Here is a 14,445-nt window from a genome sequence, read left to right as displayed (position 1 = left end):
CCCCACGCCCCCCCACGCCCAGGCTCCCTCGGGCAGAGAGAGCTACGGCGCATGCTCAGCAAGGAAACCTACCACTTCTGCCTCCTGCAGGCCTGGAAGACTGTGCGCACCCACTGGCCGGTGTAGAGGACAGTCCGCCTGTACCGACCCAAACTGCAAAGCTAAACTTCGCTTTAGATTCAAAAGCGCAGCTGGAAAGAACGACACACTTTGTTAAAGTAAACAGCAGCTCTCCCAAATATGTTTGACCCATATATTTCAAAGTGATATATGATCTCAAAAGCCCTTCAGAAATTTGTAAATTTGTTACAAAATTTTCCACAATAAGTGATTAGCAAGTTTTTTAAAAAAGCAGAACACATTATCCAACGTCAGCATAATATTGAAGGAGGCAGCCGGGTGTAGTAGCACACACCTATAACATATAATCCCTGCACTCTGGGAAGCTGAGGCAGGAGGATTCCAAATTTGAATCTAGTCTGGGCAATTTAGCAAGACTCTGTCTCAAATAGGCAAAGGAATGAGGATGCCGGTCAGTGCAAAGGCACTTTGTACAATCTTCATTTCTGCCAAAAGGAAAAAAATTTTAAATTAAAGACGGTATTTAAATTTTAACTCCAGCTCTAATATTTGATAGAAACAGAGTTGTTTTTTCTCCCATAATCTTGCAGTACATGCCATTTAATTACCTTTGAATATATCCTCTAGGATGAAATATGATTTGTCCAAAAAGAAGTCAAATATAAGCAAGTTGCGTTTTGCCCAAAAGCCTGGATGTGTAGTATAACATAGGTCAAATTTAATTACAAGTCCTGCATCAAAAGGACAAAAATTGTTTTCTGATCTGATATTTGGAATTCTTCCACTTGGCTTCTAAAAGTGCCCAGGGCTCTATTTTGAAAAAAAAAATTTTTTCTAAATGATTGTCCACTTTGACTAAAATCAAGCACAACACAGCTAAGAATCTCAATGAAAAGATGGGGGGAAAGGAAGAGAAACAGCTACTCTGGGAGAGTGGGGCTCATCAGAAGTGAATACCTGTAGATTTTTGTCCTCAGCTCCATTTTATTTAAGACTAACGACTTCTCCCACCCCACCGGGTGGGCACCGGGAAGTTGCTGCCTTCTAACTGTCTCTGGCTGTCTTTGATCCGAACCCCAGCATTTCAGTCTGAGCGTTTGATTTCTTCCTGTCCCTTTGTGATGGGTAAATGGGGGAGCCTTATAGAAAGGTAAAGCTTAATGATTAAGTAAGTGGGACATGTTAATGATTAATGACTAGTAGTGGGGACACTTGCATTTTATATGTTAAAAAGAGGAACGCCTTATCTCCTTTTCATTTTGGGGAGGGCTGGTTACTCTGACCTTTCATGTTCCTGGCTACAGCCCTGTTTTGCCTGTGAACTCTTCCTACTAAATCATGTTAATTGTATTCCCTGGTGCTTTCCCAGATCTGGTCTCGGCCTCCCCCCCCCCTCTCTCTCTCTCTCTCTCTTCTCCTTTTTCTTTGTAATTGCTGGATCTAACTGCAGAGGCCAAAAGCTGTCCTTACTAAGATTTCTTATTAATTTCACTAATAAAGCTTAATGAGATTCTGTTTTATCCTTTTTGCTGCCTGTCACCTCCTGCCCCTACAAAAGAAGCAGGGCAGACACAGCAGAAGTTTTTATTCTTCACACTCACAGAATGCCAAAGATTGCCTGCCTGAAAGAGCTGAGCTTTTCAATCCTATCTTAAATACATGCTTGTTCCCCTCCAAAAAGAAAAAAAGGAAAGTAGTATCCCATGATTCCTGTATTAGTGCATTCCCATCTTTTACTTATGCATATATGATAATGCTACAAAAAGTCTTTCCTGAAAAGGACCATCAGCTGCAAACTCTGACACAAGCCGCACATCTTGCTTTAAAACTCAGGACAGAGGCAGAGTGCTGCGTGCCTTAGCTCCAGTGTCACATCTGGTGTGGGTAGATTTTCTCTATGGTTTGTAAACTTTACATCAATAGAGGAATAAGAGATCTAAGTTTAGAAGAAGAAACAAAATCACTTTATTAGAAAGAGGAGAGAATTAAGGAGATCGAAAGCTGCTTTGTCAGAGTAAGGCAGCGAACCTGGAGCCAGTGCAGAGAGTATTTATTTGTTCTTGGCCTCTTTTATTATGTGACAAGAGAGGGACTCTTTCCTTGGAGAGTTGTTATAACCTGATAGGCTCTTAACTTTTTGCTTTCTACTGGGGGTCGAACTCGGGTCTTTGTATTTGCGAGGCAGGTGGTGGAAACACTGAGCTCAATCCCTGGCTCTTTTAGGCGCTCAGACCCCTGATTTGGACACTGCCTCTTGCCCTTGCCTACCTGCAAATTCTTGGGTAAGGTCTCTTTGGTCTTCTTTGTTTTCTCAGGTGGTATCTTTGAGATTTAAAGCAGAACCTTACATTCAAGACTGTTAGTAATTAGTAAAGTGTTATATGTACTGTTTAGTGCATTAACTTGGTGAGAGAACAATAACATATGTGTGTGTGTGTGTGTGTTTATATGTAGGTGTATGCCCAGGTGTGAGCCTAGGAATTTGAGACTAGCCTGGGCAACATAGCAAGCCCCCTGTCTAAAAAACAAAAATAATGCCTAACCTATTTAGCATTTACTGTGTGCGCAGCACTGTACTAAACTCCTTATTAAGACTCCTTTTAAATTTTTCCCGCAGACAGTGCCCACACCCATGGTTTCACACTTTGGCCACCGTCACATCTTCACTTATGCCCAAGTGCACACCTGTCGCTTCCTTTACCAGGATAAACTCCAGGCATTGCTGGGTCCAAAGGGCTTGGGACATTTGGGATGGGATTTGTTGCTGGGAGCTGGGCAGAGTGTGATTGTCGCCGCACCTTCGGGGCTTTGGGGATCGCCTCCCTAGGCGCTGGCCTAGGCCCATGTCCACCTCCCCTTGTCCTCCCCAGCCGCACAGCCGACCTTTGCCCCAGGCCTGGCGATCTGAGCTCCAGCAGCTCCCGGCCCACCCCTTGCTCAGGAGAGCACTGCGGCGAGGCTGAGGGACAGACCGACCCACAGACGCCGCTGGGACAGATCGTGGGGGGCTGATGGCCGCTCAGGGCGAGCCCTGCGTCGGGTCCGGGGTGAGTTCCCCTCCCTGGCCCTAGTCAGGTCGGGCTGCAAACCCAGGAAGGGGAGAGACACCCACACTCTGGGCCTCTGCTGTGTAGGCATCTCGGATCATGACCTGAAGAGCCAGGGACTTTTCAGGGGTCCCCGGGCCTCCCAGACACTGGGGACTTTGACATTAGCTGTATAAAGCTGGGGGACCCTCCACAAATCCTTCACACCCAGAGAGCCCCTACCGGTCTCCCGGACCCTGCCTCCTTGGCTCCCTCCTCCCTCAGAGCACCGTGGGAAGTGGACTTGATGGGCTGGCGTGGGGGCAGACAACTGGGGTGTCCGGAGTGGGCAGGACAGAGACTGATGCTGGCTCCACTCCTGCGCCGTGTGGTGGTTTGCCGCTAGTGTCCATGCACCTCCACGCTTAGGGGAAAGGCGCTATCCCCGTTTCACGGGCAGGGTACTGAATCCCTGCACCTAGCTGGTGAGCCGTGAAGCTAGAACCAAAGATAAGTAGTGAGCCAGGTGGGGTTAGGGGACAGAGGACTGGGGCAGCCATGCCCTCTAAACTAACCAAACTTCTTGTCCCTAAGAGAGGGCCAGCAGAAGGATCCAGGTAAACATCTCAGATCAAGCTGGGCTAGGTGGTACATGCCTGTGATCCTAGCACTCTGGGAAGCTGAGGCAGGAGTATTGCAGGTTTGAGACCAGCTTGGGCAACTTAAGGAAGTCCTGTCTCAAAAATGTTTAAATATTTAAAGGGCCAGGTGGTGTACCTTATTGTCTTGTTGTGAAGGCCCTGGGTTCAATCCCTAGGTATGGGGGAGGGGAGGCACAGATCCAGAACAGCCTTTGAGGGAGTCATGCTCCTGTCTGAGTCAGCAGTTCCTCTTGGTGACTTATCTACTGTCTGTGATATGGACACAGTAACATCTGCTTCCTAAAATTGTTACCCAGAGTGACTGTGCCTAGCATTCATTATGGAGCCCAGGTTTCCTCCACTCCAGCCGGCATCCAACTTCCTGGGTTCAAATCCCAGCCCCTCCACTTCCCACCTGGGATGCATCAGCCAAGTTACTCAGCCTCTCTGGGTCCTCATCTGCTAAAGCAGTGGGACGACTCCATCGACTTGTAGTAGAGATGATGTTAGGATGAGAAGAGTTGAGAATTAAAAGGTTGGGCTTGGAACATGTGTATGTAAATGTTAGGGGTCCCCAATGCTGCCGGGCCCCGTGGGCGGGTGATATTGGGACCCTGGTGTTGCGCCATGCTAAGCACCCCCCCCCACTGTGTCTTTTCAGGTGTGGAACCAGACTGAGCCGGAACCTGCTGCCTCCGGCCTGCTGAGCCTGTGCTTTCTGAAGGCAACAGGGGTCTGGGTGCCCCCTCTGTACCTCTGGGTCCTTGGCCCCTTCTACCTCCTCTACATTCACCGCCATGGCCGGGGCTATCTCCGGATGTCCCCCCTCTTCAAAGCCAAAATGGTAACCATTGCCCTTGGGAATCGAGAACCAGACCGTGGGGAGGGGTGGGCTGGAGCTTGGCAGAGATCCCAAAATGCAGGCTCTTCCCATAGGGTGCACACAGCGCGTGGCAGAGGGGAGCCTGCTGAGCAAGCAGATCAATACTACAGACGCGCCGGAGATCAACTAGGTGGAACCAAGTTAAAGTTTCCTTGGACCCATTCTGTAATTGTGAAAACCGTACACATACAGACACACACATGTCCTCTGACGGCAGTAGCTCCTGTAACCTGCCACTTTCCACTGTGCCATGGGTACTTTTGGGGTACACAAGGTGATTTTAGGACCAGGCTAGGATGGACTTCTTAAATTCTAACAGTTAAGCTTTTGTTTTATGCTATTTTATTTTCAGGGGCTAGGATAGGAAGAAGCCAGGGGCTTGTGAATGCTAAGTATACACTGTACCTCTGAGCTATGGTCCCAGCCCAGTTATGCCCTTACTATTAGGTTTCCCCCACTGACAAACCCACCGGACAGTTTTTTTGCAGGGGGTGGTTAGGGATTACAGGCGTGGGCCACCATGCCCGGCCGGAACAGTTTTTTAAATTGTGATGCACTTATGTTAGTATGTTAGATAAACCCGGGCGCTCCCAGTGCAAGCCTTTGTGCTTGCTGTCCTCCACACTGGTGCAGGAATGTTTTGCAGAACTCATTCCTTCCCTGCCACCTTGTGAAGTTGGCTCTGTTGGCAAACCATGAGGGCCGGAGAGCTGGGGCTCTGCAGGCTGCACAGTTGTCTCTCCCTTCCAAATGCTGGGCTGTGCTAATGCGCTGTGGAAATAGCCATAGAAGTCATGAATAAACAGGTGTGATTGAGTTTCCGTAAATGTTACACTTGCTAAAGTGCGAATTTCATCTAATTTTCCCTTGTCATTTGTGGATTTTTAAAATTTTTTAAAATTATTTTTAATGATTCCAAAAAAGCAAAATCCTTTCTTAGCTCACAGGCTATACAAAAGCAGGCGTCTGGCCCCACTCAGCCTAGAGATGGAATTCGCCAATCCTGCTTCAGGCTAACTGGGTACTTCAAGAATTCCAGCCTGCCTTCCGTCTGGTGTGTGCATGTACACGTTTTCTCTTTCTTGCTTTATTTTATTCAAAAGAAAGAAAAGTATAGCGTAGAGATGCCTAGAAACTTACTGACCCCATGCAAAGCTTCTCCTGGGCTTAATAGCATAGACTGCAGACGCCTGGTAGTAAACTTCTGTTCCTGTCCTGTCTTCATACCGGAAGCCGTGGTGCACCTGCCCTGGTGGGATCCACACCTGCTGCACATGACTCATGGCGGCTACAGTCAGTAGTGGCCTGTGGTGTCGCCCCCTTCGGTCTTCATGGTGGCGCAATGATAACACCGGTTCGTTCGAGGCCCCGCTGGGGATTCTGTGGAACCACCACCCAGGTGGCCTGAGGTCACCTCCGGTTGGCTGCCACCTTCCATCTTGCCCGCAGCGTTATCTGAACTGTCTCCCCAGGTGCTTGGGTTCGCCCTCATCCTCCTGTGCACCTTCAGCGTGGCTGTGCCTCTGTGGAGAATCCAGCAGGGGGAGCCCCAGGCCCCGGAAGTCCTCATTCATCCTACAGTCTGGCTCACCACCATGGTAACGACCTCTTCCCTGGATCGGGCTGCTGCTCTTCCAGCGTGGGGGTGGGGAGGGGTGGGAGGGGAAAGGTGGAGCCGTCCCTCCATCCCCTCCCTCCCCCCCAACCCTCTAAGGCCCATGTGGACTTTCTTGCCCAGAGCTTTGCCATGTTCCTGGTGCACGTGGAGAGGAGGAAGGGTGTCCAGGCATCCGGGGTGCTATTTGGGTACTGGCTGCTCTGCTGTCTCTTGCCAGCTACCAGCACTGCCCAGCAGGCCTCGAGCGGGGTAAGTAGAGGCCTGGGCCACAGGGGAAACCAGGAAGCCAGGGCCCCTTTCTTTCTCCTCGCCTTTCCATGCATGACCTCTACTCTCCACGGTGACACTCAGTGCGTTCGCTTACACTCACACGCTGAAGGCACACAAACATCCTCACCATTAAGTACCGGGGATCTCGTGCATCTTCGATTTTGTTTTAAATTGACTCATACTAATTGCAGATATTTATCAGACACCAAGTGGTTGTTCTTCTTTGTCTCACAGGACGGGAATGGAACCCAGGCTCTCACACGTGCTAGACAAGTGTTTCACCACTGAGCTGCACCCCGCTCCCTGCCCAGCCTTTAAAATTTTGAGACAGGGTCTGGCTAAGTTGCTTAGGGTGGCCTGAAACTTGCGACCTTCCTGCCTCAGCTGGTATTCTGATGCATGTGTGCACTGCGTAATCACCTGAGGAGGGTATTTAGCACACGTAACACCTCACACCTTCATCATCCCCAGTTGGTTAGTGCATTCAGAGTCTTCTCTTCTGCCTGTCTTGAAGTGTTCAGTATGAAATTGTTCATTGTAGTCGCCCTCCTGTGACTGCACCAGCACGTGCTTTTCCTAACTGTACCTGCTGACAGCTTTCTCCTGTCCTCCCTCCCTCCCGGTAAACACCATGCGACCTCAGCTTCTACAGAATCAACTTCTTTACACCCCACGTAGGAGTGAGATTGCACAGAATCTGTCTTTCTGTGCCCGGTTTATTTCACTCAACACAATGATCTCCAAGTTCGTCCACACGGCCGTCCAGGCCTTTTGTAGCAACACGAATTCCCACTGGATTACATACTCCATCACACACTCCATCACACACTGCATACACACCTCACACGCACAACCTGGGCACACACGGGTGTGTGCTCTCCCTGGTACATGGGCACGCTTTCCCCTGATCCTCACGCAGGCCTTCTCCCCCATGTTCCCAAGCATCTGTATTTACACACTCATTGTACATGGACACTTCTATCTCAGTTTCCCCATTTGGGAAGCAGCATAGCCATCTCAGGGGACGCAGTGGATCATTTTCTATCACCTCCCCACCTCCCCACGCCTCGTGGCTGGAGAAACCTGCACTGGGAAAGAGGGTGCCCCGTTCATTGTGCTTCTACCCACGAGGTACCGATACGGCAGCCCCCACCACGGCAGTGTGACCCCCGAGCACCTCTAGATGCTGCCTAACGTCCTTGGGGGCACAGCCACCCTTCTGCTGGGAACACCTACTTGCCTGGGCTCAGAGGAGCCACCTGGAAACCGGACATCAGGATGCAGCAGGTTGCAGCCCATCGTTTCTTACTCTGCCCTGTCCCTACAGGGGAAGGTGGAGGAATACCGTCCTGTCCTCAGGGACAGAGTTTTATTTTGTACTTTCTGTGGTGCTGGGGATGGAACCCAGGGCCTAGCACATGCTCAGCAAGTGCTCTAGCAGTGAGCTACACCCCTGCCCAAGGACGGATTTAAGAGTGACCTGTTTTAATTAATGGGGAGCCCATCTGCCATCCACTTGGCTATGAAGAGGTGTCCCACGGCTGACCTCTGGATTGGCCTTTCAGAGCACAGTGCAGAAACGGTGACCCTGGGGCCCTATGGGCACTGGGACTCCAGCCCTGGCACGTAATGCGGCAAGCACTCAGGTACACATTCTCATTGGGGTCACATTAGGGCTCTGTGGTAGAGTCTAACAGTCTCTCTTCTTCTTATTTTGTTTTGTCCAGACAGGGTCTTGCTATGTTGTTCAGGCTGGCTTTGAACTCACCATGTAGCCCCTGCTGGCCTCAAACTCCCAGCAATCCTCCTGCATCAGCCTTCTGTGTGCAGGCAAGCACCACCACATCCATTTTAATGGACACATAGTAGATAAGGACAGAGGCTAAGAGGAGAGCCTGACTTTTCTGGAGGGGGTCACACACTTCCAGAGTACAGAGGCCAATTCGAACTCACCCAGACTCAGAACAAAATTTCCAATATAAAAATGGTAGTAAAAAAAAAAAAAAAAAAGGTAGGATGGGGAAGGTGGAGCACAAATCTCCTGCTATTTGTTAAAAGAAGACCCAGAAGAGGATACAGTCCATAGAGGAATTCTGGTTTGAAATGAGGGCTCTTCTTTAAGCAGCAAAAGCTCAGTTCATACTCGTTTAAGGGAGTGGAATCCGAGCAGATTTACTAGCTTGTGTCTTTATGAGCTCACATCTATGGGGTCTCTCCAGGCGCTCAGATGAATTAGGGCACCACCAGATGTCCCCCTCTGTCCCGTTCCTGCACTGTGTCACCTTCATTCTCAGTGAGGCAATGTAGCAGAACCCCAGTAGCTCCAGGCTTACATTCTGCCAGAGCAGCGAACCCAGAACTCTCCCAGGGGGCCCAGCATAAATCCTGAGTCCACCCCCAATCCAGCAGGGTCACCAGGCTCAATCTCCTGCTCACCTCAGAGCCAAGTCAGTGCTGTACAAAGCAGGTGCCAAAGTATAAAGGAAAGAATATTGGGGTGCTGTGGCCAGAAGAGGGGGCAGCAACATGACAGCAGTCGCTGCTGAGTCAGACGGGCTGTGCACCCTGGGGCAGTGCTACGGCCTCTCTGAGCCTTGGGGAAACCCAGAAGCAAAATGAAGCAAGTGAACCCCACTGCGGTCAGTGGGGACGGGCCTGGGAGACCCTGCAAGTGCCAGGGTAGATGAGACGCCCAATAAAACTGGCTCCCTTCTCCGTCAACCAGAGGACCCTGGCCACAAGGGACTGGGACAGGAGATTAGTATGGGGGACAGGGATGGAGAGATGATTACCTTTTGCCACAAGAAAAACATCCAAGTGTCCCAGCGCCGTGGCTGGTCTGACTTCCCCTGTTCACACGGAATATGTGTGAGTCAGGCGCCTTCTGCTGCCTCGGCCCCTCGCCAGCTGCAGCCCAGCGTGGCTTCTGCATTCTCTCCTGCAGGACTTCCAGCGTGACCCCCTGCGCCACCTGTCCACTTACCTGAGTCTGTCGCTGGTCGTGGCTGAGTTTGTGCTGTCCTGCCTGGTGGATCGGCCCCCCTTCTTCCAAAAAGACTGCCAGCAGGCTGTAAGTCACCGCACCCCCCAACCCAGGGATTCCTTTGTCCGTGCATCTGCTGCCCCATGTGACCAAAGTGAGCTGAACTAGGGCACAGGCCTTTCTTTTTTTATTCCCCCAGCCGTTCAGCAAAGCGTGAGTTTGTCAGTGATCCTTTGCCGGTATTCAGGTTTCTGTTTAGGGCAAGATAGAAAAATCTTTTAGGCTTTGTGAACCATAGGACCAGCCTAGCTCAACTCTTTCATCGTGGTGCAAAAGCTGCAAAAGGTAGTATAAACACAACTGAGCAGGTCCGTGTTTTGATAAAACTTTATTTGTAGAAACAAGCAGTAGGCCAGGTTTGGCCTGGAGCCCATAGTGTGTCGCCCCTGCTCTATACTTCCTCCAGATGCTGAGGATCTGTGGTGAATGGCAGATATGGTCCTTGTGCTTATCAGTTCCCAGTCACATCGGGACTCTGCCGTTAAGGAATCACAGATTACACATCTGTGTGGCAGGCAGAGCCTGAGTTTGTGCTCTGCAGAAACACCGGCTCCTTGAGTTTTCAACAGGTAACACTGAAGTGGTCTGTGAAATCAGGAGAGAATTCCCTGGGGGAAGATACTGACCTAGCTTGTCTTTAAAAATGCTCAAATAAGGACCGGGAATTTAGCTCAGCGGTGCTGCCGCCTTCCTTGCAAACACAAGAACCCGAGTTTGATCCCTGGTACCAAAAAAATGCTCAAATGAGCCAACCTTGGTGACAGCCTGTAATGCCCATATGGTGGGAGGCTGAGGCAGGAGGGTTGCAAGTTCGAGCCCAACTTGGGCACCTCAGAGAGGCCATGTCGCAAAATACAAAACTTTTTAAAAGGGCTGGGGATGTAGCTCAGTACAAAGGTCCTGGGTTCAACTGCCAGTACTGAAAAGGACAAGAGCAGCAGCAACAACAAAAACAAGAAAAACTCAAATATTTGGGTAATCTATTTAAAATCACAATCCCCTATCAGAACGGCAAAAAGAGTTTAAAACTTGACAACCAGCGGTGATACCAAAGACGTGGTGAAATGGGCTCCCTCGTGCCTTGGTGGTGAAGAGGATGAATCATGCGGTCTTTCCAGAGCAGCTGACGAAAATCCCAGTGCAGAGCCCTCTGCACAATGTCCACTCAGGGATACAGCTGAGGACTCCTTCTCTTTCTTACACATGGTCCCCGCTTTGAGAACGTCTCTGTCTCAGTGTAATCATAATTATTCTCGCGAGAAACGCTTCTTCTGACCTTGTGAACACAGTCAGGGATCAGCCCAGGTGGTCCAGGCCCTTCTTGCCTTGGCTGCCAGGAAGCACCGAGCTCACTGAGGTCCCCCCGGTCAGTTCGCCCTGTGCTCCTGACCGTGGTCAGCTGCTCGCCATGGATGGGAGACCAAGGTCTTTCTCTCCCTCCTTTGTGTTTTACAGAATCCATGTCCGGAGGCTGGGGCCTGCTTCCCCTCCCGGGCCACGTTCTGGTGGGCTTCTGGGTAAGCAGGTGCAGGGGAGGGCTGAGTGGGTGTGCTGCTGTCACTCCCCTGTGTGGCTCTTCCTCATGTGTCCCCCACCCCAGGGCTGACACCCCACCAAGCTGCCACAGAGTGTTGGCCAGACTTGAATCCTGGCCCTGCCCTTGTCAGGAGCCCTGCTTTTTCCTCTGGAAGGTGGGGACGGGGACTCCTCACCATCATTAAATGAAAGTGCCCAGTGCTTGTGCATAGCAGGTACCAGTAATACTGCATTTGTCAGTCATCTTCCATCTTCACTGGCATTAAGTGAGCACCTACTATGTGTTAAGCACCAGGTGCAAGATGAAAAAGACCAAGTCTTTCTTGCCTGGAGGGTCCTGGGCTGACAGAGAAAACGGCAGCTTCTCTGGTGCCAGCCCTCACCAGGCACTGCGGAGGTGCCTGCCTACTGCTGGGCTCCCAGGCCCGCAGTATCACAGCAGTCAGACTTCCGCATTCTGGGACCGAACAGATTGGAATTCTGCCCCACCGCTTCCTGGCTGTGTGACCTCGAGCCAGCTACCTGACTCTCTGTGCCCTCGTCTCCACTCTTGTGAAGTGGGAACAAGGACAGCATCTACCGACGTGTGAGATAAGGATCGTGAGACTTAGGACGGGGCCGGGGGTCCTGTACAGTACCTGTGAAACAAATGAAGAACATGAGCTTCTGCATTCGTGGAGTTGGCAGAAAGAGAATAGGAATTTTCTAAACAGTCCTACTTGGGGTCTTGTCCTGTTTCCTAAACTCCCCCCGCCATACTGGGCATCACCTCAACTCCAGTAAGTTTTTCTTTAATCCAACTCATTTCTCTTTACTTTAGTAAGCTTTAAAACAGGAATCTCTTTATCACTGCCCAGCCTTGAAAAATCGATCAAATCACTTGCCCTGGAAGAGAAATCCAAAAATAATTTCAGAGAAAACCCTGTGTTAATCATTTCCAGACCAGCTCTGTGGCTTTTTGGAGTGGCTCTGTGTTAGAAAAGGGCACCTGGCAAGGCCTAGAGAGACAAAGGCCAGTCCCAACAACCCTTCTACTTCATGTTTTTGGAAAAACAAAAGAGACCCAGCAGAAAAACAGGACTCTCATTGTGGAAGTCTGTCATATGTGCTAAAGAAACCTTGGGCAGTTGTGATAGAATCTCCTTGGCCGGGGAGGTCAAATCCAGCCTGCCTGAGAAGTCATATCTAGCACAGATGTGAAGGAAGAGTAAGAAATGGCGGATGAGGGGCAGCAGGAAAAGAATTTGGAGCAGAGTGGCATGCACATGCAAAGGTCCTGAGGCCAGCTGGCTGGAACAGTGAATGAGGAGGCCAGGAATATTAAAAGGAAGGAGTTTAGGTTTCCTTCACAATGAGTTTTAGATCCCAGATTTCTGGTTCTGGGGGAGAGGTCATTTCCCTGGCCATGTCAGTTGTCCCTTGCTTAAGTCACTTAATCTCTCCCCACCTGTTTTCTTCCTCATCTATAAAATGAGTCAATAACACTCCACCAGATGCAAGCATCTGTGTAAACCAAGTAGCACCCTGCAGGTCTTGCCTTCATTGACCCAGGAGCCAACAGAGGTGCAGAGAGAAGTAAAGTAACTTCCCCAGAGTCCCAAAGCTGCCACCTGGGCTGGATGACAGACACGAGGCGCTAACCCCAGTGCCCCTCCTTTACAGGCTACTCTGGAGGGGCTACAGGAAGCTACTGAGACCAAAAGACCTGTGGTCTCTTGAGCCAGAAAACTCCTCAGAAGAACTCGTTTCCCAGCTGGAAAGGGAGTGGATAAGGAGCCACAGTGCAGCCCAGGGGTAAGTGGGGGTGGAGCAGATCTGGTGCAGCTGGCCAAGCTCGCCGATCACATGGCTCTCAGTCCAGTCGCCATCCTGTCGGGCTGTGCCTACAGCTCTTCCCAGCATAGACGTCCCAGTGGAGGAAGCCCCACAGGAAGCTGTCATGGCGAAATGGCAGGTGTTGAGTCTGGGCTCAGACCACTGGGCGGTGGCTTGCTGTGTCTTTTGTCACCTGGGGTCAGTTTTCTCTCCTGTTTAATGGGGTGGCATTGCCAAGCAGGTGCGAGGCTCTGGGTTCCATCCCCCACACTGCAGAAGAAAAAGGGTGGGGTCACTGGGTCCGCATAGCTCATGGAGATACAAAATAGATGATGTATGGGAAACAGTGACTCCTCAAAAATGGCAGAAACTCAGGCAAGGTTAGTTAGCCAGAGGATTTCAAGGTCTTTGGCGTTATCCACTCCACCTGGCCCTGCCCTTGGTGGCCTCTCTGGGAACACGATGGGCTCTGGAGGATGCATTGCAAAGTTTCCCACAAGTTCTACGGCTTTGGGGGTTGCTGTGGATGGCCGAAGCCCAGAAATGACAGAGACCAACAGACAGACGACAGAAGGCTCACATTAAGAAGATGTGGCCTTGAGCGGAAAGGGGAAAGGCAGCGTTATACCGGCCATCTTCTGAGCCAGCTGACCACCTGAGAGAATCTCGGGCTTATTTCTGAACTATTTGGCAGTCACCGGGGTGGGGAGGATCTCAGCCCGAGAGGACAAAAGCCAAACCACCTGCTGCCAAATCACCTTCCCGAGGTCTGTTGGGTCCACGTGGTATTTCGCGGGTGTTGTTTGAGTTGCTCTGTTTTGCCTGTTTTTATTTATTAGTTCACATGTACAGCACACAGTGCTTGCAGCCCTGGTGTGGCGTGGCTCTGTGGACATAACGTGTCTTCCTCCCTTTTTACCCTCACCATCTTAGCAGTGTCACAAAATAAACCGGGAGATCCCGGTCTAAAAGTGGGCGCAGCAGCCCGCAGCCCTCTCCCCGCACAGCAGGCTCTGGAGGCAGAGACCCGAGGCCAAATGCCAGTGCTTTTTTTCTTTTTTCTTTTTAATTTTAATTTTTTTCAGTACAGGGATCAAACCCAGGCCCTTCGTACTAAGCTCCGTCCCAGCCCTGTTTTTGCTGAGTTGCCCTAGTAGGGCTCCCATTTGTGATCCTCCTGCCTCAGCCTCCCAGAGTGCTGAGGTCACAGGTGTGCCCACTCCACCTGGCTCAGATTCCAGTTCTTTTCCACCTCAGCTGTCTGCCCTTGGTACCTTCACCCCACTGGGCTTCAGTTCCCATCTGTGAAATGCAGACGACCCCTGGCCTGCAGGGTTCCTAGGAACACTCTGGCGTACCTGGCACACAGTAGGTGCTTGCTGTGCTGTGCATTTGCACCAGCGCCCGCCTGGGCAAAGAGCCCCTTATGCACCGGGAGCCCCCACCCTTGGCAGCCGCCCGCCCAGTGCCCGCCCTCCTCCTCCAGGTGCGCCGCGTTGTTCAAAGGCCGGGATCGCGGGAGCCCGGCAGCC

General features: G+C 51.0%; 1 protein-coding gene across 1 annotated transcript in view; it reads left to right on the top strand.

Moving 5' to 3' along the window:
• Positions 1-2,855: 2,855 nt before the first annotated feature.
• The window catches only part of Abcc6 (ATP binding cassette subfamily C member 6), a 41,924-nt gene continuing 30,334 nt past the window's right edge, over positions 2,856-14,445 (top strand). Inside the window, exons 1-8 of the mRNA XM_010610796.3 lie at positions 2,856-3,128; positions 4,410-4,592; positions 6,104-6,229; positions 6,370-6,498; positions 9,464-9,589; positions 11,018-11,079; positions 12,761-12,892; positions 14,400-14,444. Of these exons, the coding sequence (XP_010609098.1) occupies positions 3,093-3,128; positions 4,410-4,592; positions 6,104-6,229; positions 6,370-6,498; positions 9,464-9,589; positions 11,018-11,079; positions 12,761-12,892; positions 14,400-14,444 (839 nt within the window). The 5' untranslated portion in view covers positions 2,856-3,092. The remainder of the gene's footprint in view (positions 3,129-4,409; positions 4,593-6,103; positions 6,230-6,369; positions 6,499-9,463; positions 9,590-11,017; positions 11,080-12,760; positions 12,893-14,399; position 14,445) is intronic.

This window comes from Fukomys damarensis, unplaced genomic scaffold (assembly GCF_012274545.1).
Source record: "Fukomys damarensis isolate Sample0158 unplaced genomic scaffold, DMR_v1.0_HiC HiC_scaffold_34, whole genome shotgun sequence".
Classification (NCBI taxonomy): Eukaryota; Metazoa; Chordata; class Mammalia; order Rodentia; family Bathyergidae; genus Fukomys; species Fukomys damarensis.
The sequence above is the reverse complement of the archived record's forward strand: the minus strand, read 5'-3'. Positions and strand labels throughout refer to the sequence as shown.